General features: G+C 42.0%; 1 protein-coding gene across 2 annotated transcripts; it reads left to right on the forward strand.

Moving 5' to 3' along the window:
- Positions 1-403: 403 nt before the first annotated feature.
- Positions 404-20,464, forward strand: MYL1 (myosin light chain 1). 2 transcript variants are annotated; one of them, XM_050916219.1, is made up of 6 exons: positions 404-641; positions 12,504-12,531; positions 15,681-15,824; positions 19,014-19,187; positions 19,694-19,771; positions 20,411-20,464. In XM_050916219.1, exons 1-6 carry the CDS (start codon positions 510-512, stop codon positions 20,437-20,439), a joined length of 585 nt encoding a protein of 194 aa, XP_050772176.1. In that variant the 5' UTR covers positions 404-509; the 3' UTR covers positions 20,440-20,464. The 2 variants fall into 2 exon arrangements, with proteins under 2 accessions (XP_050772176.1, XP_050772177.1); XM_050916220.1 differs by lacking the exons at positions 404-641; positions 12,504-12,531 and adding exons at positions 11,301-11,387; positions 12,220-12,244.
- Positions 20,465-23,751: the final 3,287 nt, after the last annotated feature.

Consider the following 23,751-nt stretch of genomic DNA (forward strand, 5'->3'; position numbering starts at 1 on the left):
AACCCTTAAATTAAAAATTCCAGCTTGAAACACAATCCTCTCATAATGACACATAGGCATGGGTGTGGGGGGGGGGTATTTATTACTTCAGCAGAACTGAAATTCTACCAAGAAAGAGTACAAGTCAATCTGTATTTGAATGTCAACAAGAGATCTGGAACTATCTTTGTCATATTTCTCTCTCCTTTTCATGTATTTAAAAAAAAATGCAGGGGAGGCTTTAAAAAAAAGGCCACTGAAGTCCTGTGATCTGACGTAGCCCTGACCCTTTATATTCCATTTATAGTCTGAGTGAGAATGACATCCCCCTTACTAGCAAACTGTCCAATCCAGCTGCATGTGTCAAGATTGTATTAGGCACTAAGTGAAATATATATATGACCTTTTAGTGTTTTACACATTGGGTCCTCCTCTAAGGCTCTGGGCTGTAGATCATTTTGACCACTGCTCCTTATCCAGGAATCACTTTGAAGGGTTTTTTGGGGTCCTTTACTTTTTAAACAAACAAAATGGCACCAAAGAAGGAAGTTAAGAAAGCTGCACCAGCATCAGCACCAGCACCAGCACCAGCTCCTGCCCCAGCGCCTGCCCCAGAACCAGCTAAGCCCAAAGAACCAGTAATTGATCTGAAGAGTATCAAGGTAAATGGTTGAATTTGTGTGGTCACTGAAAGAGCTCCCAGAACACAAGCTGGAAAATTTAGCAGATCCCTGCAATAAACACTTGCATTTGTTTGTGGGTGTGAGACAGCAGTGAAACGAATGAGTAACCTGAAGGGATTTTCTGATTTATCTGAGCTTTTTAGTTATTTACATTGCTGGAGCTATCGAAGGCATCGCACACATTTTAATGCAAAAGCAAAGCCTGGCAAGCTCAAAAAAAAAAATTAACCTAGTGGCCAGTATAGCTTTTATCTTATCAACATCAGCCTGGCCCTGAGTCATTGTCTATTCAGTGGAGCTGCATGTAAGGAATTTTTAATGGAAAAAGAGAGACACACACAATTAAATGCAAGAAAACTGAATTAGTAAGACTAGAAACTCCACTCCTTCATTCCTGCCGTTTCAAAGTGATTCATTACTTTGCAACTTTCATTCTGAACTCCTTTCCAAATTTTTGGAAGCAGCTGTTGTCTCTTTAGTCCTGGGTGCATTTATTTGACAGCTGCTTTGCTTATCCTCCATAAAAGACAACTTTGGCAATTCTATCAATTTCCTTTTAGCTTTGCTACTACAAACATTGATACTATAGTAAATGAGATCATGAGGTAGAAAACCTTTAAGGGAAATGTTTCAGTGACTGTATTTCTCATCTACATGTTTTTGTTCAGAATTTGCTAGTTGCTGCAAAGTGAAGCTAACAAACAGGAAAAGCCTTCCAGAACTTTTTCTTAGATTGCAGTTTAATCTGAATTCATATTTTCTTTGGCTTTTGCATGCTAATATTAAGATACATTGAATGTTGTTGATTTTTTACGTGACACTCTGAAGAGAACTGTCTGCAAGGAGGAATTCTGTATTTGGGAACGAGGAGATGGAGAAAAGGAAGGAGATAGATCAACCTGTATCTCTGAGCAACATTATAAATAGTCATTCCCCACCTACCTGGGAAGCTTCTTGTCAGATTACCAATTTGGGAAGCTCTACATAAGAAATCCTGCCTAATATGGAGAACAGAAGTGTAGAAGATACAGAAACAATTCTGAGAACCCTTCTCATTTTAGCCGCAAAACCCCATAATTAATTCTGTTTAGGTTAACTCAACACATACAGCTTGGTATTTCCCTGACACTTGACTATTCAGACACTTTCAATGTGATGATCTATTTGTTTATTGAAATCTTTTAAGTTTTAATTTTCACAGCCTGACCTTAAATGTTAAGTCAATATTAAGTAATAAAAAGTTCCATATGGGATACAATAATACACACCTACTACATTCCTCCAAATATTGAGTCTGAGCTGATCAATGAAACAAAAATTGAAAGCCATTTTAAAATACCCAGAATGGTCATAATAGAGGATGAGAATACAGGGTCACCATCTTTGGTAATATTTTCTAAAACTAGATTAAACCTTTCACTTTACAAACATCCAGTTATTAGGAGAAATTTGGGATGGATTTTCTACTAAATTATTTAAGTTGTTTTGATGGCTGCATGTGTCCAGTTCATTAGGAGAAAATAGAATTTTCAACCCCAGTGATCTTAGCTAAACTATCTTTGCATAAATAGACAATAGTGTATTGCCATATAAAAAATGGAAGTTGCACTCTCAGGCACCACAGCAGTTCAGCATAATCCCGTTCTTTGCTCATACAGCTCTGTATTAACTGGAGATAAATAGTTACTGGTAACAAAGTAACGGCTCTGTATTTTGTCTGATTGCTATTGGTAACATAGTATGGCTCATTCATACTCGGCCTTGTTATGTTTTAGAATAAAAGAATTCTATCTTTCCTCCTTAATAAAAAAAATCCTGACTGCTTATAAAAAGGCTCTCCTCCTTTTTAAAATAAAAAATGTTAATAAGGCAGCATGTATGAGGTATGTATGTATTATTATTGTGCCCATTTTAGAAATGTGAAAACTGAGTCAAAGATGTTAGGTGACTTTCATAAAGCCACAGAATGAATATGTGACAGAAATAGGAATGGATCTAATGCATTTCTATGCCCCAGTTCTGTGCTCTGACCAACAGACTCCACTCCTACAAGTGTCTCCCTCTTTGTCTTCCCCTCTTGCTAAATACTTATGACTCCTACCACCAAAGTATTTCTCAGTCATTAGTGTATTTAACTTCTCAACAACCTCACAGAGGCAGGGAAATATTTCCCTCTAACTGAGGCATAGAAAGCTTGACTTGCCCAGGGTGACAAGGAGTTTGTAGCAGAGACAGGAATTAAAAACAGGTCCTTTGAGTCAGTCTAGCGCAGGGGTAGGCAACCTATGGCATGGGTGCCGAAGGCAGCATGTGAGCTGATTTTCAGCGGCACTCACACTGCCCAGGTCCTGGCCACCGGTCCGAGGGCTCTGCATTTTAATTTAGTTTTAAATGAAGCTTCTTCAACATTTTAAAAACCTTATTTACATTACATACAACAATAGTTTAGTTATGTATTATAGACTTATAGAAAGAGACCTTCTAAAAACGTTTAAATGTATTACAGGCACGCGAAACCTTAAATTAGAGTGAATAAATGAAGACTTGGCACACCACTTCTGAAAGGCTGCTGACCCCTGGTCTAGTGCCTTAATCACAAGAACATATTGTCTCCTTCTAGTTCAACAGGGTAGATGTCAGGAAGAGCATGGCACCCTTGTCCTTCAAGCTGCTCAGCTAAAAGAATACTTCTATCATTAAGAATTCCCACCTAGCAGGGGTGGCTCTAGACATTTTGCCGCCCCAAGCACGGAAGCATGCCGCAGGGAGCGCTCTGCCGGTCGCCGGTCCCGCGGTTCCGGTGGACCTCCTGCAAGCGTACCTGTGGAGGATTTGCTGGTCCTGCAGCTCCACCGAAGCTGCGGGACCAGCGGACCCTCCGCAGGCACGCTGCCGAAGGCGGCCTGCCTGCCGCCCTCCCGGCGACCAGCAGAGCGCCCCCCGCGGCATGCCACCCCAAGCACGTGCTTGGCATGCTGGGGCCTGGAGCCATCCCTGCCACATAGACTCTTAACAAGAACTTATGAAAAACCTGAGCGTCCTACTTTATTGCAAAACTAAGCCCCAAATAGCAGATACAGCCAAGAAGCAGAAGCTGACAGATGTTTATTGCTTTAAAAATGCATCAGATACAGTAAGTATTATTTTAAAATGACTAGTGACTTTGGGGCACCTTATCTGAGACCTCAAAGTGGCTTGGCTTTCAGAAAGTGCTGAGCACCCACCCTCTAAAAACCAGCCCCCTTTAAGATGTTCTAAACTGGACACCTGAAAATTAAAGCACCCAAAAATCCCTTTTGAAAACCTTGGCACACATTTCGCCCCATTCCTTAACCTCAGCAGTCCTTTCATCTTGCATTAACTCAGTTAAAGGCAAATATGTAGCAGCTCATTTGAGCTGTCTGGGGCTGGTGCCAAATTTACTGCTTTGTAGCACCACCTATCGACTACAGAATTGATTAGCACTGATGTTGGTCTAAAATGGGAATATTCCTTAAGCTCTGCCCCATTCTTGACTGACAGCAGGTTAGCATATGATGACCGAGGGGAGAAAGGTTGGGAAAAAATGGAGGAAGTAGGGTTAGGAAGATGAGGATATACTTTGTTCCAGCTCAGATGATGGAAGTTCTAGTTGTCTCCATGCAGAGAGCAACAAATATTCAGTAGCCCCGTTTCCCAAAACCTTTCAATGATGGAGTTTTATTATAGTTTTTATCACTACCGCACTTATGATTTTATTTTCAGGTGTACAGGTTGATATCGCAAACATAATATGAATGTATACGCTAAGGCAGAGATACTCAGTGATGATGCATGCGTATGAGAATTACAAGAGTGTGCACAAAAGGAACCAGTAGTGATTAAGGAAAAGAATGTCACGTTTTGTCAATTCCATAAGAATATCAGCAACCTTGCAGTCATGGATGTGAGGACAGATATTCAATATTCAGTTACTGCAGTGGAAGTAGGAGCTTAAATACTTTTGTGGATCTGGGCCTGGGTGAGTAGAGGTATTTTAGCTGATTCATGCTCTCTCTCTCAAAAGGAGAATATATGCCGTAAAACAAACATAACCAACCAGACTGCTTAAATACAAAGAGTAGGCTTCTGCTACATCAAATATTTTCTGTCCTAGCCATTCCAATGAAAACAAGGCTTGAATCGTGGTTTAAGATGTGCAGCATAACATTATGCTTTGCTCATGTACACTCACTGGCATGGTATTACAGTCTTTGCAGTAGTGGTACTTAAGTTACTTGAAAGGCATTTTGAGCTATCTAAAGTATAACAGGTGCTGGATAAAATCAAATTATTGTCTTGTATATTATTACACTGCAAAAAAAATGGAAAAACTGTACATATTGTACCTAGTCCTCAGGAAAGTGCAGAACTGCCAACATGCTGTTTGATATACCCACTGTGCCCAACTCGGCAACCCTCTCCTACCGAGGACAGATTTTGGCCCTTTTGGCCGGTAGGGGGAGTTCTATTTGTGCAGCTTCATCTTCACCTGCCTTAGTGTTCTGACTTCATTATAATTGTAAATGCCCCTCCAAGAGTGTGTCAGCAATCAGTGAGCCAGATGCTGAGCTGGTGCAAACCAGCATAGCTCCCAACTTCAATGTTTTTGTATCCAGGTGCTGGAGACTCTGGGCTTGAGTCTCCATTTTCTTGCACCCTATGTCATCATTTACATTTGTGCAATGTGAGTGTAAAATGCTACCATTCTCTGGTAGTACTATACAAGCACTCCCTACATAAGGTTCAAGGCAACGGAGAACCAGTCCCAGGATCTCCAATCTCTGAATGGAAAATCAGGCTCTCTGCTGCTATAGCATTATAAATGACATCTGTTTTGGAAACATGGCTTCCCAAACATGACATTATCAGGTCTGAAACCCCAGCCTGGTAAGCATTATTATACTACACATCTTCAAATTAAAAAAAAAAAAAAAGTCATCCTAGGGAACTGGTTACTGCATGACGCATGAGAAAACCTGTCGCATGGATGTGAACTGTGAATTTATTTTTACAGATGACTCATAAGATGGTATAAACTGCTTTTCAAATTTTCTTTATCTCTTGTTGCATTTACTACTCAAGCAGGTCGTCTCTGAATGGACATTGCCAGGGGTATAACAAGAGAGGTAACTGCTAAATGCATTGACAGAAAGCATCTAGGGTGGAGAACTTCAGTACACCAACCACTACGTGGTTAATGTGATTGCAAATGCTAGTTGAGTGAGAGAGTCTACAGTGCAGACTCACTGCCTTTGGTGCTGCAGATTAAGGAACTGGAATGTTAATAGCAGCTCAGGATTTCCTTTGCAACTAGTAGATTCTGCACTCTTTGTCCAGGTCGTCAGGAAAGACCTGATCCAATGCCCACTGAAGTCTATGAAAAAAACTGCTACTGACTCAGTTGTATATCGGATCAGGCCACTAGTGCCTAGTGCTACTTGCTGGGATGAGGGGAGGGGATGTTCAAAGGTGACTAAGCTACTTTTGAACTCCCCAATCCTATGCTGGCTCCACATCAAGCCAGTCCCCTGACATAAATCTGACCATGGGGATGCTGCAGCATATAGGGACCACTGTGGGGCAGGGAAGACTCAGCCAAGCCCTTTCCCACACCCACACATCAGGTTATAACTGCTTTATACCCACAGAGGATTCTCTATGCCAGCTGTAAGTCTAGTAGCACTGCACAAAGCGGCTTTAATGCAGAGGATAACCTGGACATCAGAATCAAATTCTGAAATCCCGTCATGTGAAAAACAAAGTTCACTACTGGTGACGTGTCGGATTACCTACTTTTGCCAAAACAAAAGTTTATCTGACAATACTATTTGGAGGGGTGGTGGGGGGGATGAGTTCAACTCAGATTTTTCATAATTTCACCTGTGCAAGGAGCCTCTTGTAGGTGAAACCTGGCTTTACTTGTAGCAAATCTCTCATTCCCATGTTTGCTAACCTGAAAAATAGTTTGTGCCATGACGCACAAATTGCATACTTCAGTGGTGTTTAAAACAAGAGACCAGTGCCAACTGTGAACTTCTGAAGACATTTATCACTTTTTTTTGCCAAGAATAATGGAAATTAAGGCAAATTACACAATGGGCTAAATTGTCCAAAATTCAAAATTGCCTGTTTTGCTGATAAGAGCAATTAAAGCAAATCAGTAGTTTGAAACAGCTCCACTCACTGGAATATTATTGTAACACCCTTTGGGAGAGAAGCTAAAAGAATGAGCTGAGCTCACATCAGCTAGCTGAAGGAACGTTACTTATTTAGCCAATGAGTAGTAAAGAAACAAGTAATCTGTAAGGAGATCTGAAATAGCCACAGCTACAAATTCTCCCTCAACTTCCCTGATGTTATATTTGGATCTTACACTAGTCACCAAATAGCAACTTTCAACTGTCTGGCTTGTTATACAGGACAGCTGCTGGGGGAAGTGAAGATTTTAAAAATTTTCACATCCTAAACGGGGACAAAACACAAAAATCTCAAAAGTTTTCACAAAGTGAAAATTCGTGAAAAAAAATTAAAAAAGAGTTTTGTTTCAAATTTAACTTTAAAAAAATTATATTAGCATTAGCTTACATTTTGAATTACAAAGCCATTTTGAATGGGAAAGTTGGAATTTTTCATTTTGAAAATGTCAAAACAAAACATTTCAGCTATTTTTTCAAAATTTTTACATGTCAAGAAATATATCAAATGTGAACCTTCCCCATGATAAGTTTTGGTTTCAACAAATCAGCATTTTCTGACACAATTTTTTTTTGTCAACAAATTCCCGACCAGCTCTATTACACAGTACTTTAATGTCAAGCAGCAATAGCTCAAGTAACGTTAATATACTAACATGACCACTGGGAGGCATATTAAAACAACTAATCTATTTGAGACTATCACTAGATGTCAACAGCATTGAATTTCCTACTCACATCCACTAGATTTTCATGGAGTGCCAAATGCAATTAGAAAAGGGACACTTTTACAAATTAGCCCAAATGAATTCTTCTTCCCTCTGGAAAGCTAATGGAATCTATTCAGAATGATACCATCAACACTGCAGCTGTACCACATTTCGCTTGCAGGCATTTTAGGACTGCAAATGAATTAATTAGTTAGCTTCATCCAAAAGTTGCTCCATAACTGCCAAGAATTATAATGTGCAGTGTTGTAGCCGTGTCAGTATTGTAATGTATTTCTGACTTTGCATGCAAAGACTTTAAAAAATAAATTCACCTGTACTTAAGTCCATTTAGATTTAAGGATATATGTGACCTTTTATATTTATAAAGGCCATAATCGGATGCATTCATTTTTATTTCCTTCTTTTATTGTATTACCAGGGACTTGTTATAAAACCAGAACCTTTGTTTCTTGGGCATTAATCTGCTCCTGATGTTTATTCCCCAAATAAAAGACAGAGAGAGCTAAATCCATTGGGCCTAATTCTCCTCTCCCTTGAACTGGTGATGAGAAGTAAATGAGAAGTAACTCCACTGAAGTTAACAGAGTTATGCCAGTTTGATACCAGTGTAACTGCAAGGAGAATCAGATCCCTGCTCTTTAGTGAGGCTACTGTGGCTTCAGTCAGGCATGTAATCTTTTCTGTGTATCTGACAATTAAGTGCAGTCGAGAGGATAGTATTTGCAGATACACCAGTTAGTGTCAAACTTTATTGGTGATCGGTTATCATGCTACAGGGCATTAGCAGATTGCCAGCTGATGTCCAGTGAAATCCCCACACCCCATATATGATGTTGAACAATTAATATATTCTGAGGGCTTAAGAACTTCCTCTGAGACATTCAGCATATGGTAGGCAATTGCCAGACACATGGCATTTTGAACTACAATGATGGACTGCCTATCAAATCCTCTTCTAGCCATTTCAATGTCTCGGAGTTTTATGAGTTGGTGTCTCCACACCTTAACACTTCTGGAATCAATGAAATCATGCTGGTGGAAAACCAGTGTCACTCGTGGCCATTGGACTTCATTGTTATTTGTCTTGTATTAGGCCTGGTCTATACTAGAAAATTAGATTTCAGAGGTGTGAAATCCACACGCTTGAGCAGCATAGTTAAGCTGACCAAAGTCCCCATGTAGACAGTGCTAAATTGACAGAAGAATTCTTCCATTGACCTAGGTACTGTCTCTTAAGGAGAGGGATTACCTATGCCATTGAGAAAACCCCTCTTGTCAGGGCAGATAGCGTCTACACTAAAGCGCGACAGCAGTGCAACTGCAGTGTCTCCATTGTAGACCAGCCCTTAATTTCTAGTGGCCGCAATCAGGGCTCCTTTTTGCTAGGCACTGTACATCAATATAACAAAGGGATGGATCCTGCCCCCAAAAGTGGGGGGGACACAGGAGGAGTAGATGAACTCTCCACAGACTCTCCACATAGCCTCATCCTCTAGGGCTTTTCATCTTGTGCAGGCATTTATCCCTGTGCAAAGTGAATGTAAAGCAAGTGCGACCAGATAAACAATGGTAGTGTTTCTCCCTCATTTTGCACTAGTGTAAATGGCTTTGCACAGTAGTAGGCCACAGGGCATTGGGTTCCCTGCTTTCATAGCAATAGTCATTTTTTATTCCTAGGAACTCAGAAAAAAGCAAACCCTGCAAATATGCTACTTAGCAGCCATTGTGCCTGTAGAGAATATCTCAGGCATTAGGAATGAAAATGGCCTATTGCATTGGTGTAGTTCATCTGTCCACCCCCCATTGGCCAGTTCAGGTTTGTTCTGATAGCACTTTGTCCAATCTGGATTTAAAATTAATTAAGTGGCTGGGCTCCCCTTGTGCCTTGAGGAGGGTATTTCCCAATCAAACAGACCCCAGTGTTAGGACTTTCCTTTGCTCTTTTTCATGCACTCTAAAACCCCTACCCCCACCTCCTCTTTGTAACACTGCACCAGTAGTTCTTGACCTTTTCTACGCTGCATCCCCTTTTGCACTCCCACTCTCTCAATTTGGGACTTAGTCGGGATCTCCCACATTGGAGTGGATGATCACAAACCTCAGGTTGAGAACCCCTGACCTAACCAGTGTCCTTCCCTTTTTTGGTGTTAAAATCCTTCATCTATATCTAGACAGTTATCTATTCACTTATTAATATTGTTGAGTAAAGTGACCACAGTTCAGTTCCTTTGATCTCTCCATACATCTTACTCAGACCCTCATCCCCATCACTGGGGAAAGTGTATTAATTCCCCCTGCAATACAACAAAACCTTCCCGAGCTTCCCGCACTCCCATCAGCAGCAGACCCTCTCCCCACAAAGGAACTATACAATTTGCTTTCTGTTTTCCTCCTGGATAGATAGAGGGATCCCTTCCCCACTCAGTGGTGGAGGCTCCAACCCATCATTGCTCCTGTGGGTGGGTGGAATCTCATCAGGTTGATTTCTCCCCCCTTGTCTTTTCTTTCCTCACACTCTCAAACATCATTTTCCACACAGTCGAAGGCACTGGGGGAACCTTTGGCCTGATGTCACCTTTCTCCAGCTCTGAAATAAAACTATCAGTCAGGAAATATAATTTTAGGGGTTTAGGGTCACATAGCCCCTTAATGTTTTCTTTATGCCCTACAGATACCAACGAGTCAGAGAAAAATGAACCATCTAGTCTGCCCATTCCCTCCACATTAGTGGGTCAGACAACATACTACATATGTCCATCACATCCCGTAATGTCATTAGGAAGGGGTTAGTACAGCCATGCAAGCCCCAACCTGGCTTCACTCTGCTGTGCATAAAGGAGTCTTGTAGAACAGGGAATAGAAGCAGAGACTGGGAAATCTGTAGTTCCTTAAAAATGAATTACCCATTGGTATGCAAACTATTAACTTCAATTACAGCCTCAGAAATAGGAGGAGTCCAAACATTCTGATAGTTTTTCCATTAAAAATGTTTATCGAGATGCTGGGCTCAGTAGGTCAAGTCAGCCTTTAAAGGGAAGACAAGGTGGATCAGCTAGCCATTCAGAATCAACGTTTACATTGTTAAAGTCAGAACTAAACCAATAATAGTTCTACAGACCAGTCCTCTTTTCACATCATAATGGCCAGCTGCAGCACCACACTGGCATAAGAAAGGCCTGATCCAAAGCCAGCTCAAGTCAATAGGAGTCTTTCCACTGATTTCAATGGGCTTCGGGACAGGCACCAAGTCTGCTGGCTGGAAAACCTCAGCCAGTTCAAGTACCCACAGCTTCCTAGGGGGTCAAGGATCTGTATGTGAAAATGTTAAACCAGCCAGATGGACAAACACAGAGCTCCTCCCTCTCTGTGGCTGACTTTATAGCCTGTGGAACAAATAGGAGCTCCTCAGAAAGAGGAGCCCGAAGTAGGTTGAGAAGGAATATTCCTTCCTTACGTTACAGCTCTAGAAAGTGCTGACAAGAGTCAAACCTCACTGAATCTTGTCACTCCCTGCCCCTTTCTGGCCACCTAAAAATAACCCCAGTAAAACGTCTGTCAAGAAATGGATCTATCCCTTTGCCCTAAGAAAGCTAAAGAACTCTACAGGGGGAGTGGCCACTTCATTCTGACACTTGAGCTGGTTGTGATGTCACACCCTTCACATATATAAGAAGAAGAAAAGGGAGGGGGGAAGGACCACTCTTTCAGGGATTCAAGAAGCCCTCGGCCAATTCTTCCAGCCTATCTGCTCTTCTTCTTTTCCAACCATCTCAATCATGGTGGGTCCACAGGAAATATAATTCTTAACAGTGAGCCAATCATTTTAATGCGTGTATCTAGCTTCGTTTGGTTTAGTGGTAGGAGGAAAGAAGGCCAGAAAAAGTGATTAGTTTGAGGGAGGAAGCCAAGCAAGCAGGAATCTTTAAAGTTTTATTTTGGCCTTGGGGGAAAAATGAAGCTTAATGGATTCTCTAGGCTGTCCAGTTGGTCTGGTCTCTTACACTGGTTAGCGGTAGCAGGGTAGTTCCTATAACTTTACACTGAATAGATACTATGGCAGTATTATATGCTAATTTTTTTTTTTTTTGTGTATGATGCACTCTGATGTGGTTGCAAAGCAACCGTATAATAAATTACCACCTTAGGAACAAAGTGCTGATAAACAACTAATTTAAAAACAAAGAGGCTTTAATGTATAGGTTTATTTGTAATCCTAATGTTGAGCTGCTGGTTAAGCAATGATACATCAAATGATCTTAATGCTGTATGTCGGTAGTAAAATAATAAATGGCCTGGAAGTACATTAACAACTTCTCTGTTTATTAAGAGACGCTTGATTCATTGCTTAAGCTGCAGTCCTGGTTTTGCCCTAGACATACATTTCAACAGAATCTTTAAATAGTCTTATGATGCTTTAAAAAAACAAAACAAAAAACAAACAAAAAAACCCAAGCAGACACTTGCTAATATGACTTGCCATGGCCCAGTTACATTCGGCAGGACAGGGATGGTAGAACTCTCAGATACCTTGTGTTATTTTCTTTCTTCTGTCAATGCATTTTCAACAGTACTAGTTCTCTTTTTCTTCTCTCTTTTCCCTCCCAACTGCAGTCCTTCAGTGCCGACCAGGTTGCTGGTAAGTGGAACAGGAATTTAACTGCCGTAGTACTGAGGTAACACACTACCAAATACTAGATGTACCCTAGTCTAACAAGAACTTTCTCCACTGCTAGCCCTGTTGGTATTCGAGCTACTCCTGAGAATTGGACAAACAAGCTAATTTTTTTGCCCCTTTGAAAGATGATTCATGGAGGTAGTTGGATGCTTTAAAATCCAACAGGTCCCCCGCCTCCTTTTTTTAAAAGCTATTTTTGTGATTGATTTCTTTCCAACAGATCGAGTTCTCCAAGGAGCAGCAGGATGGTAAGTTACAAGACAGCCAATAATATATCTGCACATGCATTCTAATAAAGTTTAACCTTAAGAAAGATAGGAGGCCAGATCTTCAGCTGATATAAATCAGTAGCACCGCTGATGACATGGGAGTCATGCTGACTTCTACCAGCTAAGGATCTGACCCTAGATTTCCAGGTCACTTATCTGAATGCTTACATTCTGCCTAATCTGCCAGGTACGCAGACCCAAGAGGACCTCTGATATTGCCAGCTGTACCTGGTACATCTTCTTCAAAGCATGCCATTGATGTGTCAAATGGATGGGAGAAGCAGTTTTTAACCATAAGGAACTAGGCTGACACCAGGAGAGGGGGAAAGCGAAGCTGCAAAATTAATTTAGCTGCAGTTACACTGGATTGTTATTTACATTAATGGAAGATTAAAAAGCTCTATGAAAAACCTGCTTGTCACTCTTGGCTGGGAGATGATATGGGGGAAAAAAAGACAGCTATATTGTACATACATTTCATAAGTAAATACACTTATGAAGCATGGAAATAGTTAGCAAATTATCCATGTATACTGGTGCGTATAATAATCTGTATGTATTGCTATCCTTTGCTTGCTGCTGTATTTCCTGCTTCTATATCAATAGCTAGCAAGGTACGGGATTATTCAGTTAAACCTGTAGTCTTCCTAAAGCAGTCTGGCTCAAATCCTGATGTTTTAGAAATTCCCCTGTGAAGAGCCTAAAATCTGCTCCAGGGGTGTTTTTTAAATATCCTAATGGATACATTTTGGTTATGTTACATAATATAATGTAGGCTAACAGCAGCAAAAACCCAGTATGAAATGAATTTGATCCCTGCTGTGACTAGCTTCTGTTTTGAGGAAAGGGACAAAGGACCAACTAGAAATCAAGTCACAGAAAGGGAAAATTCAACAGAGCTTTCAGCTAAAGAGACTGACCTAAATCATGAAGTCTCAATCTGAACTTCCAAGGTCTGATTCCGCTCTCAGTTACTCTCATTTAACTCTGGTTTTACCATTAAAGTCAACTGAGTTACACCAGCGTGAGGTCAGAACTAGGCCCCCTGGTTCCAAACACTCCTGATCATTAAGTGGGTTGATTTGGACTCGTCTCTAATTATAACTGGGGAACTTTCACAAAGGGATTGGGAATGGTTATGGAAAAATTGTATCAACTAGAATGCATGTATATAACAAAGCAGCAGCTTTTCCAGCCTCCATCCTGCTATTTCAAAGTAGCCAGCTGTTGCAAAGTTGTGATGACTGATCCAAGTAATGGAGCAATTAAAGGCCACTTGGGAAACAGAAGAACTCATTTGGAATACATTAACCCTACCCATTACAACTATTCAGGCCTGCTACAGAATCACAGCTGAGCATAACACTATTCAGGGCCAGATTTTGGACTTGCTTACACCAGTATAAATCAGGACAGGCTCCATAGAATTCAGTGGAGGAACAATGGGGAGAAAGAAGTGTCAGTGAGAGCTTTGAATTGGGCCCTTTTCACTGAACTGGGAAGCTGCGTCAATGAATATTAAATCCTTTTTAGATTTAAAAAAATCAAGAGAGGAAAAAATTTGGTCTTGGAACACTCTGTGTGTTCTTGCTAAAGGAAAAAAAAAGTGTCACCTTTTAAACTTAGGTCTGGATAAATATCTTTAAAACACAAGATGAAGGGCCAGATCAGCTGGCATAAATCGGTCAAGTTCCATTGACTTCCACCTCTCGGAAACAGCCAATACAAAGTCTGTAGATTGCAAGATGCTGCTTTGTACAAATCTAAAAGGTCCAAATTGTATAGCCTGCTGTAAAAGGAGAGTAAGGGGAGAGGGCTAGCAGCAATGTGTTGTAGGTCTCAACGCGTCAGACAGTAAGGGGATTAATTCCAGACGTGTTATATTACAGTCTAACAGAACCACATACTGCATCAGCAGTTTTACTGGGTGACAAGACTCCTCCAGGTAGACTGTATATGGAGCTAGCACCAAAATACATCAGTTTCACGTGCCCCCAAGAAAGATGAATGAAGACATAATTTGGCACTTGGCTTATGGACCCAAGTCTGTCCCAAGGCAGAAAGAACAGCCACCTATATACAGTACAATCAAAGCCTTCCTCCAAAATGCGTTTTCAAAATGAATAAGCTGCTGTAGTGAAATACATAATTAGTCCACATTGCACTTAACACACAGGATGGTCAAACTTTTGGCTGTTAAATTATAGTAGATCTTTAGCATAGACCCTGACAAAACAGTCAACTGTGATGGATCTTTAGCTAAGTTCTTTATCACAATGCTATTAAAGCAGAGCATAGCAGCTGAAGATGAAGACTGAGAATGCTGTGAACAGGATTTTTCACATTAATTTTTAATGGAAAAAGTGTTGGTGTGCCAAGGTCTCAACTGGCAATTGGAAAATAAATGGACATCTGTCATCTCGGGACAGATTTTATTCAGTTAGAATGTACTGGCATAAAAAACTATACAAGGGCTGCCAAAGAAAGAAAGACAGACTCCTTGGGTATCTGTCATATGGGAATGACCCACCCAGGATGGGTGTGATAGAATATGAAATGACAGATGTGGAGAGACATTTCATAGCAATACAACATTGTGAGAGAAGGCAAGGGGTAAATTTCAGATGCGTCCGATTTCATGTTAACAGCCACACTGCTGAAGCACAGCCTGTGTTCTTCAAAGCAGACAGAGCTCTTGTACTGCAAGGAGCTTTTGCAAAAAGTTTTCATCCCCTTGGTGAAATAAAATCAAACAGATTATTCAAGAACTTTTTACTTTCCAATGATAGGCTGGCTATAAGTGTCTTCATTCATGGACAAGTTTCTTAACATAGCCAGTCTTCTTTGGCAGCACTTAAGGTAAACACATGGGGCAATTACAAAACTACTGTTGGCTATTAGAACCAGGAAAGAGATGAAGGGTGGACAGAAGATTAAAAATAGTGATACTAAAATGTCATAGGATGTAAAGTTTTGCTTAAGACCATGAGCCAAAGTCTCTGCAGTCTAACTCCATTAACTTCAATGGTGTTACACTAGCAGAGAATCTGGCCCCGTGTCTTGGTCAATACTGGCTAGTTAACACTGAGCTACCCATCTCATCTCACCCTCTCATCTTCTCCTTTCAGACTACAAGGATGCCTTCCTCCTCTTTGACAGGACAGGTGAAGGCAAGATTGTCTTAAACCAGGTTGGTGACATCATCCGTGCTCTGGGACAGAACCCTACAAATAGTGAGATCAAGAAGATCCTGGGCAACCCCAGCAAGGAAGGTAACTATCCTACAGTCTGTAGGCGCCTAATGAGGAAATGGCCCTGGTCACAGTGGCTGGGGGTACGTGTTCATGAGACTTTTAAATTAACAAGCTCTGGTAGCAAAGCCAGCAGTCTGTAATATAGGCAAACTGAACTCTTCCAGATTGACAAAAGGAAAACAAATCTTAGCTCTGATCCCAAAGAGACTTAAGTATGTGAGTAACATGAAATTAACAGGACTACTCCTTAATGTTAGACTCATGCTTGTCAATACCTGATTTACAATGGTGCCACGCCCATGGTTGAAAGGGGCCCTGGCCTACTCTTCTCTGGCCCCTGCTCTCTCCTGTGGGGTCAGAGAAGCTTGATGCTGCCCGCTGCTGGGGCTCCGCGGCAGCCTCTGCCAGCAGCAGCCTGGCTCCTCCCCCACCTCTTTTCCAGTGTGCTATGTTCCCTCCCACCCCCCACCGCCGCCAATCAGCTGCTTGCTGGCGGGAGTGGGGAGGAGGAGGAGGAGGAGGTGGGGGTGAGGCCTTGGGGAAGGGGCTGGAATTGGGGCATACTCCCTCCAGCCCCCTGCATGAGCACCCCTGCAACCCCAGCCCACGCCCCCAGCCCCCTGCCCACCATGACCACTGCACCCCCTCACATACCCCGAGACCCCTGCCCTGACTCCTGCACCCCCCACACAGCCCCCTGCACCCCCTCACACACATCTAGCCCCCTGTCCTGACCCCTGAACCTCTACACCTCCCCAGCCCCCACTCCTGCATCCCCCCTCACACATACCCAGCCCCTGCCCTGAAACCTGCACTCCCACCCCCACATCCCTACTTCCATCCTGAGAACCAAACAGGAGCTGCCCCACATAAGCGCTCCACACCCCAATCTCCTGCCCCAAGCCTGAGCCCCCTCCCTTGCCCTAGCTCCTGGCCAGACCCTGCCTCCAAACATTTTTTTACAATATTTGGAATGATCATTAAGTGGTCTGTCGAGACCCTCCATGATTTTCAAGTGGTCTGTGGAAAAATAAGTTAGACTACAAAAACAATAAAGGTACCTCACTTTATTTTCATTTACACTAGAACAGGGATCCTCAACACGCAAGCTGATATTTTTTTAATGGCAGACTGCGGGTCCTGGTTGCCACTGAGCCTGCTGCCGACCTGGGGTTCTGTTCACTCAGCCGGCAGCGGGCTGAGCAGGGCTAGCAGTGGGCCGGCTCCTGTCAGCTGGGGTCCTGGCCGCTGGCCCTGCTCAGCCCGCTGACGATCTGGGGTTCTGGCTGCCGGCCCCTTGCCAGCCGGGGTCTCGGCCACTGGCCCCGCTCAGCCTCCTGCTGGCCTGGGAGAACGGCAGGAGACTGAGCGGAGTCGCCAGCTGGGCCCCCAGCTGGCAGCTGAGTAAACGGAACTCCAGGTCGGCAGCAGTTCAGCGGTGGCTGGGACCTGCAGCACGCCATTAAAAAAAAAAAATCAGCTCGCATGCCATCTTTGGTACACGTGCCGTAGGTTGAGGACCCCTGCTCTAGTGTATACTGTAGTTTATGGTAATTTTCACTATATGCGATTTTCCTCTTACCCACAATTTCCTAACCCCCGTGCAAGATGTGACTCCACTGTATTCATTTTTGAAAATTTATAATAAGCGATGCTCCGGGAGGCAGGAGGCAAGGTAGAAGTTTCGCCTAGGGTGCAAAATATCCTTGCACCTGCCCTGGGTACTGTGTCAACTGATCCCCACAGTCTCCAACCTACCTGGGCAGTACAGCAGACATGGCCCTGCCCACTAGCTCCTCTCCACTCTCTAGCCCACCCACCACTTGCCCCCGCCCCTGAGGGCTGGAAGAGAACCTGTCCTACTGCTGTGGGAGGAGGGGCAGCTCAGTGCAGAGAGAGACGAAGAGAATGGGCTAGAACCAGGTAGGTACCCGCTCTATGTGGGCAGGGGGATCCTGTTCACCCCACCTCCACAGCCCTGCTGCGCTTGCAGTTTACCCCTGACCCCTCCCTTGCTCCAGAGACCAACCCTAGCTCCTGCCCCACTCTGCTTTTACCCCTGGCCCCTTTTACAATCATTCCCCAGGGGGGCCCACAAATATGTTTGGTGCTGGGCTCACAAAAAGTTAATCCGGCCCTGATGCTTGTATCTTTGCAGAATTGGGGCCTTTGACATTAAATGCAAACTGACTAGCATTAATGTTATAATAAGATTAGCTTACTCCAGCTACACTAATTTGGACTCATTGCACACGGAATACATGGAATCTGTTCTCTTATTACATGTCAGCTTTCATTTTACATCACAATACACACAGGATTTTCAAGGTGAAGAAGAGGGGAAACTAATGTCACTGAAACATCCTTTCCTTGTGGAATTTCCTGATTGAGCCCGTAATCTCACAATGAGCTCTGGGCTGACAACTCTGTCTCAAGCCCCGCGGTAGGCCAAGGGGATATGCCGAAGCAGAGCAGTTTGCAAGATTGGGGTCTAAATGCTCAGCGCCTCACCATTTGGAAATTGTTACAGTTACTGCTTTGCGCTCTATTTTTAATTCCATTTGGCCCTTGACTATGTAACCGCACTCCAAGGACACTGGATCTTGGGCTCCAAATATAAAAAATTATCAACCAAAAGCACCAATCGGTTCTTTCAATTATACTTAATATGTAAACATTGTGCAAAAGTGAGTGGTGTTTTCTCCCCTTGTGCATATTGAGAAACTTAAGCACAGAGGAGGTGATTCTGTGCTGTGCCCCTAAGAAGGGCACCGTAAAACTCACAGGCCAAGGCAGGGCTGGGGTATCAATTGCAGCGCTGCCCTGAATCTTCACAGTACTGTGTCCTGCAGCCCTGCTCCCAGAACACTCTTCCTGCCCACGCCAAAACCCACCCCTGGCTGGAAACCTTCCATTCCAAAAGAATATCACCTTTAAAAAAGTGAAAAGAAGGATGGAACAGTGGTCTTAACAAACACCAGACTGTAACCTTAACTGGAACTTCCATGATAGTAACAACTGAATCCATATGGCAGTGGGATTGTTAAAGGCATGGGGAAAGAAACAGGATTAAAGCCAACAGAGGGAATGCAGAAAGAAGGGATGCTTGAGATGGGATGGCCTTTCTTATTCCAGCATGGGTATTCAGGAGAATTCTATAGACCGGCTCTGTCTCCAGTAGTGTTATAACGAACACTTTCTTTCCAGAGATGAATGCCAAGAAAATTACATTTGAAGAATTCCTGCCCATGATGCAGGCAGCTGCCAACAACAAGGAACAGGGTACCTTTGAAGACTTTGTTGAAGGTCTGCGTGTCTTTGACAAGGAGGGCAATGGCACAGTCATGGGTGCTGAACTCCGTCATGTACTGGCTACTCTGGGTAAGAGATTTCCATTTCTGTGAGGGACGAAGAAAAGCGAGCGTTGTTTGCAGGGCACAAGACAGAGAGGGAAGGGGTGTTACAATCAGTGCTGAGACCGGCATAGGACTACAAAGTTAGACTAGCGAGTATTCTACAGTAAATGGACTAACAACCCAGCCTAGAGTCTAAGGCAAAAATATTTTTACTATTTCTAGGCTCAGTCTAATAGATTAAAAAAAGAAAAAAAGACATGAGACAATGCTGTAGATTTCAGGGACAAAGTTATTTGACCAATGGCAGAGGCTTCCACGTCTTATTGAATAGTGAGTACAATCTTTTGGAGCATGTGGATGGAGACCTTACAAGGAAAGGTGACCCACAATTGAAAAACAAACATTTTTGAGGCTAGAAGGAACTCATGATAACTGAGCAAGAGAGCAAAGAGGATGCATGGAGGCAAGTTTAACATGATTTCTGAGAGTCTATGGAATCTGGAAGCAAACCCAATTCTGTCTGTGCTTCAGGGGAGAAGATGACGGAGGAAGAAGTAGAAGAACTGCTAAAAGGACAGGAAGACTCTAATGGCTGCATCAACTATGAGGGTAGGTCTTAATAGTCAATAACCTCAGCACTCTCTTCTGCTATACATTTGGTACTTCTTTCAGAAAGTTTCATAACAGATTGTTTTTAATGGTGAAGTCCTTTATGCCAATAATCAGTGAATGAGTCAATGAGCCTTCTAGATACATCAGTTAGACAAGGTACAATGAAAAAGGTTATTCCAAAAGACAGCTTGTTAGCAGTGATTGCTAAGCAGTTGCATTCAACATGCTCAGCCAGAAATCAGGATATGAAAATAAAGGGTTAAAATTCAACAACAACATAAATTGCTTCTGTTTTGGCCAAGACTAAACTTGGCCCAGAGTCTCTTACTTATGTTGGAGGAGTTCTGACTGCAAGTACAGTTAACCAAAGCCACGGCTTTGAGGCAACTCTTGATTTGGCACTTATTCAGCTGTGTCACGGTGTAGTGGGAGGAGAGTTTGACTTGCACAGCATTGAAGACTAAGATAATTTTATTACAATCTATCAGCAGCTCAATCTGGTTAGTACTACATTCTATCTTAAAAGAAGGAGAGCATTAGTACCTTGCGCTCCTCAAAACTGTTTAATCTGTGATACCTTTAAAATAACACTCCCTCACCCCACTGACTCTCTATCAAATCTGCATTATTCCACAGCATTTGTAAAACACATCATGTCTCTTTAAATTGGATTTCACAAAATATAATACGGTATGTCCCTCTGATTTGCATGTTTTACCTTCTTTCCCTTAGGCGCTTTGTTTAGTGGCTTTCCATCTGCATGCAGCCAGCGGTAATGGGTAGTGGTTCCCAAGTGATGATAACTACCAGTCTCCTGCTATATAAATAAGGGGAGGGAGTGTTGTCCAGTGGCAGGAGAAATGGACTGGGAGTGAGAATTCTCTGGTTCCAGTCTCAGCTCTACAACTGACTTGAAGTATGACCATGGGCAAGTCCCCTAACCTCAGCCTCAGTTTCCCAATCTGTGAAATGATTAAATATCAAACTTATCACTTAACATGAAACTGCTGAGGCTTAAGTAGTGACCTGTATCTTCACTGTGACATACAAGAGCTTAACATATAAAAACAGCTACTTGAGGCTTACTGTATCCTACCTCTTCTTTCAACCAACTTGTAGATTAACATGGAAGGGAGGGCAGTGAACTTTAAATACCCTTATGAATTACAGATAATAGCTCCTGAAACTAAATGAAATGGTTATTTTAAAACAACTTTTCCAATGGTTATATCATCATGGGAGAGAAACATTTCCAGGTGTACATGATTCTTCAGCATTACCACAAATAACAAGACACGCTGAGATCCAAAACTAAGAAATAAAATGCATGGCATGTCAGTTTGTAAGTCTTGCTTCTAGAAGAGAAGGGATGTCATGGAATCTAACTCTTCCTTCTCTCCCTACCAGAAAATTTCTAGACTCTGAAGACAAGAATGCACTTGAGATTTGGCTCAGTCAAATTCTTCTTCCATCCAGCACCATCAATATGGAAACCACACAGAACTGTACTATATGCCTCCTACCGCACCAATTCTTTTTTTAATCGGTAGGTGTCTCCCTCTCAATCATACTCACGCTTTACAAATTGAACATTTGAGGTAAGCTGGATGGAATAAATTGCACAGGTATCAAGTCCGATTATTTCTCTTTCCTTGTTTGCCATGAAGCAATGTATCCCCTTGAAAAATGTGACAATAAATCCCTCTGGTCAGTCTGTGGCTATAAAGTCTTTCCTTTCTACCAAGCTGTTCAAATCCCATTCACAACACTACTCAAGTCTTAATTTATTTACTCTGTATATTGTATTTCATAAAATAAAGTGTTATGAAAAACTAGTTCTCTTTGGGGGTTGGTTTGCTTCATCTGGATCAAAGTGGTTTTCTCTTGGGGCTGGAAGACGGAGCAATTGGAGAGACACTCCCCTGTATTAGCACCAAGTCACTCTCTGGAGAAGAGGAGTCATGGTTATTGTCAGAATGCCTTGAGTGGTGAATCTTTGAGCAGTTCACCAGTCTACAATAGACAGGTGCTGGCTGTTGTGCCAGCCTTTCCATCATCCATCTCCTGCCCATACACCCAAGTCTCACTCCTAGACATGTCCAACAAGACCCAAGAAGAGACAGGAGGATAATGGAACAGTCATTTCACAAACAGAGGAGAGGTCAACAAGCAGGCCCAGAAATACCATTTAGAGAGGAAGGGAAGTGGTCCTCCGATCAGAGATCAATAGGTGAACAGAACAAGCAATCAAAAACATATCAAGGATTGTTAATGGTCATGTATCAGTCAGATTAACTTCATATCATTTATAGTATATGGCTACACACTCTGCACTGACAATTAAAGTAATTCAATCCGAAAGCTGCTTCGCTATTCGCATGCCTCTCCCTTAAATGTAGCTCCTTTTCCTTGGGCACTCATTAAGCTGCTTTAATCCCCGATTGGAGTGTCAGCTTGTTCTATTACAGTCTGACTTAACCTTATTAAGTTACTATGTATGAAATGCCCATAATTCAAGTGATAGCAGGTGCAACAGGGAGGAGGGGGGAGTGGGAGTGACAATAATCCTTAACACACCAACCAGCTGGGGAAATGACAGATGCCTGGTTGCTAAGTCTTCAGAAAGAACTTCTATTTAAACCATTAACATGCAGACCAACATGGACAAATTCATCCCTGAATTATTTTTGCATGGAGACTTCAGTCAGCAGGTAATTTACTGGGCTTCCTGCATGCACCAGAGAAGAAGCCGCCCAGCTCACTTGTGCACATCTGATGAGTGAAAAGACCAAGTTTCTTTATTTAACTTTGCCCTAAAAAAGGTAAGGGGTGGGGGAGAAGAATTAGACAAATTCTGGCAAGTTATTTATAACTACAGGGCTGGGGGCCTGTCATTCCAGAGAACTGCTAGCACTAAGGGCTTCAAAAAAAAATAAAGCCCAGACATTTAAACACAATTCCTTTCCTAATAAGCCCCCTAAACTTAATTAAACTCAAAGAAATCTTAAAATCTAACTAATTTTCACCACGTATGCTGTTGGCTTAAAATAACATAAAAGAGAAGTGGAAACAAGTATTTCACTCTTTTTTCCACATAGTAGCTAAATGCTTATGTGTTTGGGTTTCTAACTCCAGGGAAATATCTAATTTTTTCCTCTCTTTTTTGGAGAATTATCATTGTGATTTTATTTTTTGAATTACTTTGGGCCTTATCCTGTAGATAGAAACACATGCAAGTAGTGTTACTGAGGTGCACATAAAGTTAAGCACATGCAGGGATGCCGGAACAATTTTTATTGTGGAGGTGCTGAAAATTCTTGAACCTAACTGTAAACCCTGTATATAATGAAAACTACTGCAACCCATGGGGTGCAGCAGAACCCCCAGTTGCAGCACCTATGAACAAGGGTGTATGAGTTTTACCCATACTTTGATTTTGTGCATTAAAAAAAAAGTCTGTTTAAAACAAAAACCTAGATTTTGAGGTCTAATCAACTTGGCAATCTCTCTTTAAACATGAGTTGTAGGCAAGAAAGCAATGCCATTACTGCTCCTGTTCCACACGGAGATGGGCAGAAAGAATTTTACCAAACAGAAAAGATTGACATAGATAACATTCAATTTGTGTAAATCAGATCAAGTCTTGAGGTTTTTTTATAGAGTTGGGTTGGAAAACGTTTTGGAGTCTGGATTTAGAAAATGTGTTAGACTTTTGGACTTCGGGAAAGTCAAAATTTTGAAAATTTTCACAAACCGACGAGGCAAACAAAAAAAGTTTTTTTTGATTGAGTCAATCAAAACGCTTTGTTTAGACTGACCTTTTTAAAAACCTCTTTTAGCAAAAGTTAACTAAATTGTAAAAACAAAAAATTTCAAATGAAACTTAATTGCATTATTAAAACTTCATGTTTTTACATGTTTTCAAATTGAGAGATTCATCAAAACAGACCACAAACAGTTTAAGTTTTTGCTATTTA

This window comes from Gopherus flavomarginatus, chromosome 10 (assembly GCF_025201925.1).
Source record: "Gopherus flavomarginatus isolate rGopFla2 chromosome 10, rGopFla2.mat.asm, whole genome shotgun sequence".
Taxonomy (NCBI): Eukaryota; Metazoa; Chordata; order Testudines; family Testudinidae; genus Gopherus; species Gopherus flavomarginatus.

Bases quoted from the DNA above. Each gene is read 5' to 3' on its own strand.
- MYL1 (XM_050916219.1), top strand. From the start codon at position 510: ATGGCACCAAAGAAGGAAGTTAAGAAAGCTGCACCAGCATCAGCACCA. The intron at 642-12,503 runs GTAAATGGTTGA...TCTTTCCAACAG, and splicing joins TTGATCTGAAGAGTATCAAG to ATCGAGTTCTCCAAGGAGCA. The intron at 19,188-19,693 runs GTAAGAGATTTC...TCTGTGCTTCAG, and splicing joins TCATGTACTGGCTACTCTGG to GGGAGAAGATGACGGAGGAA.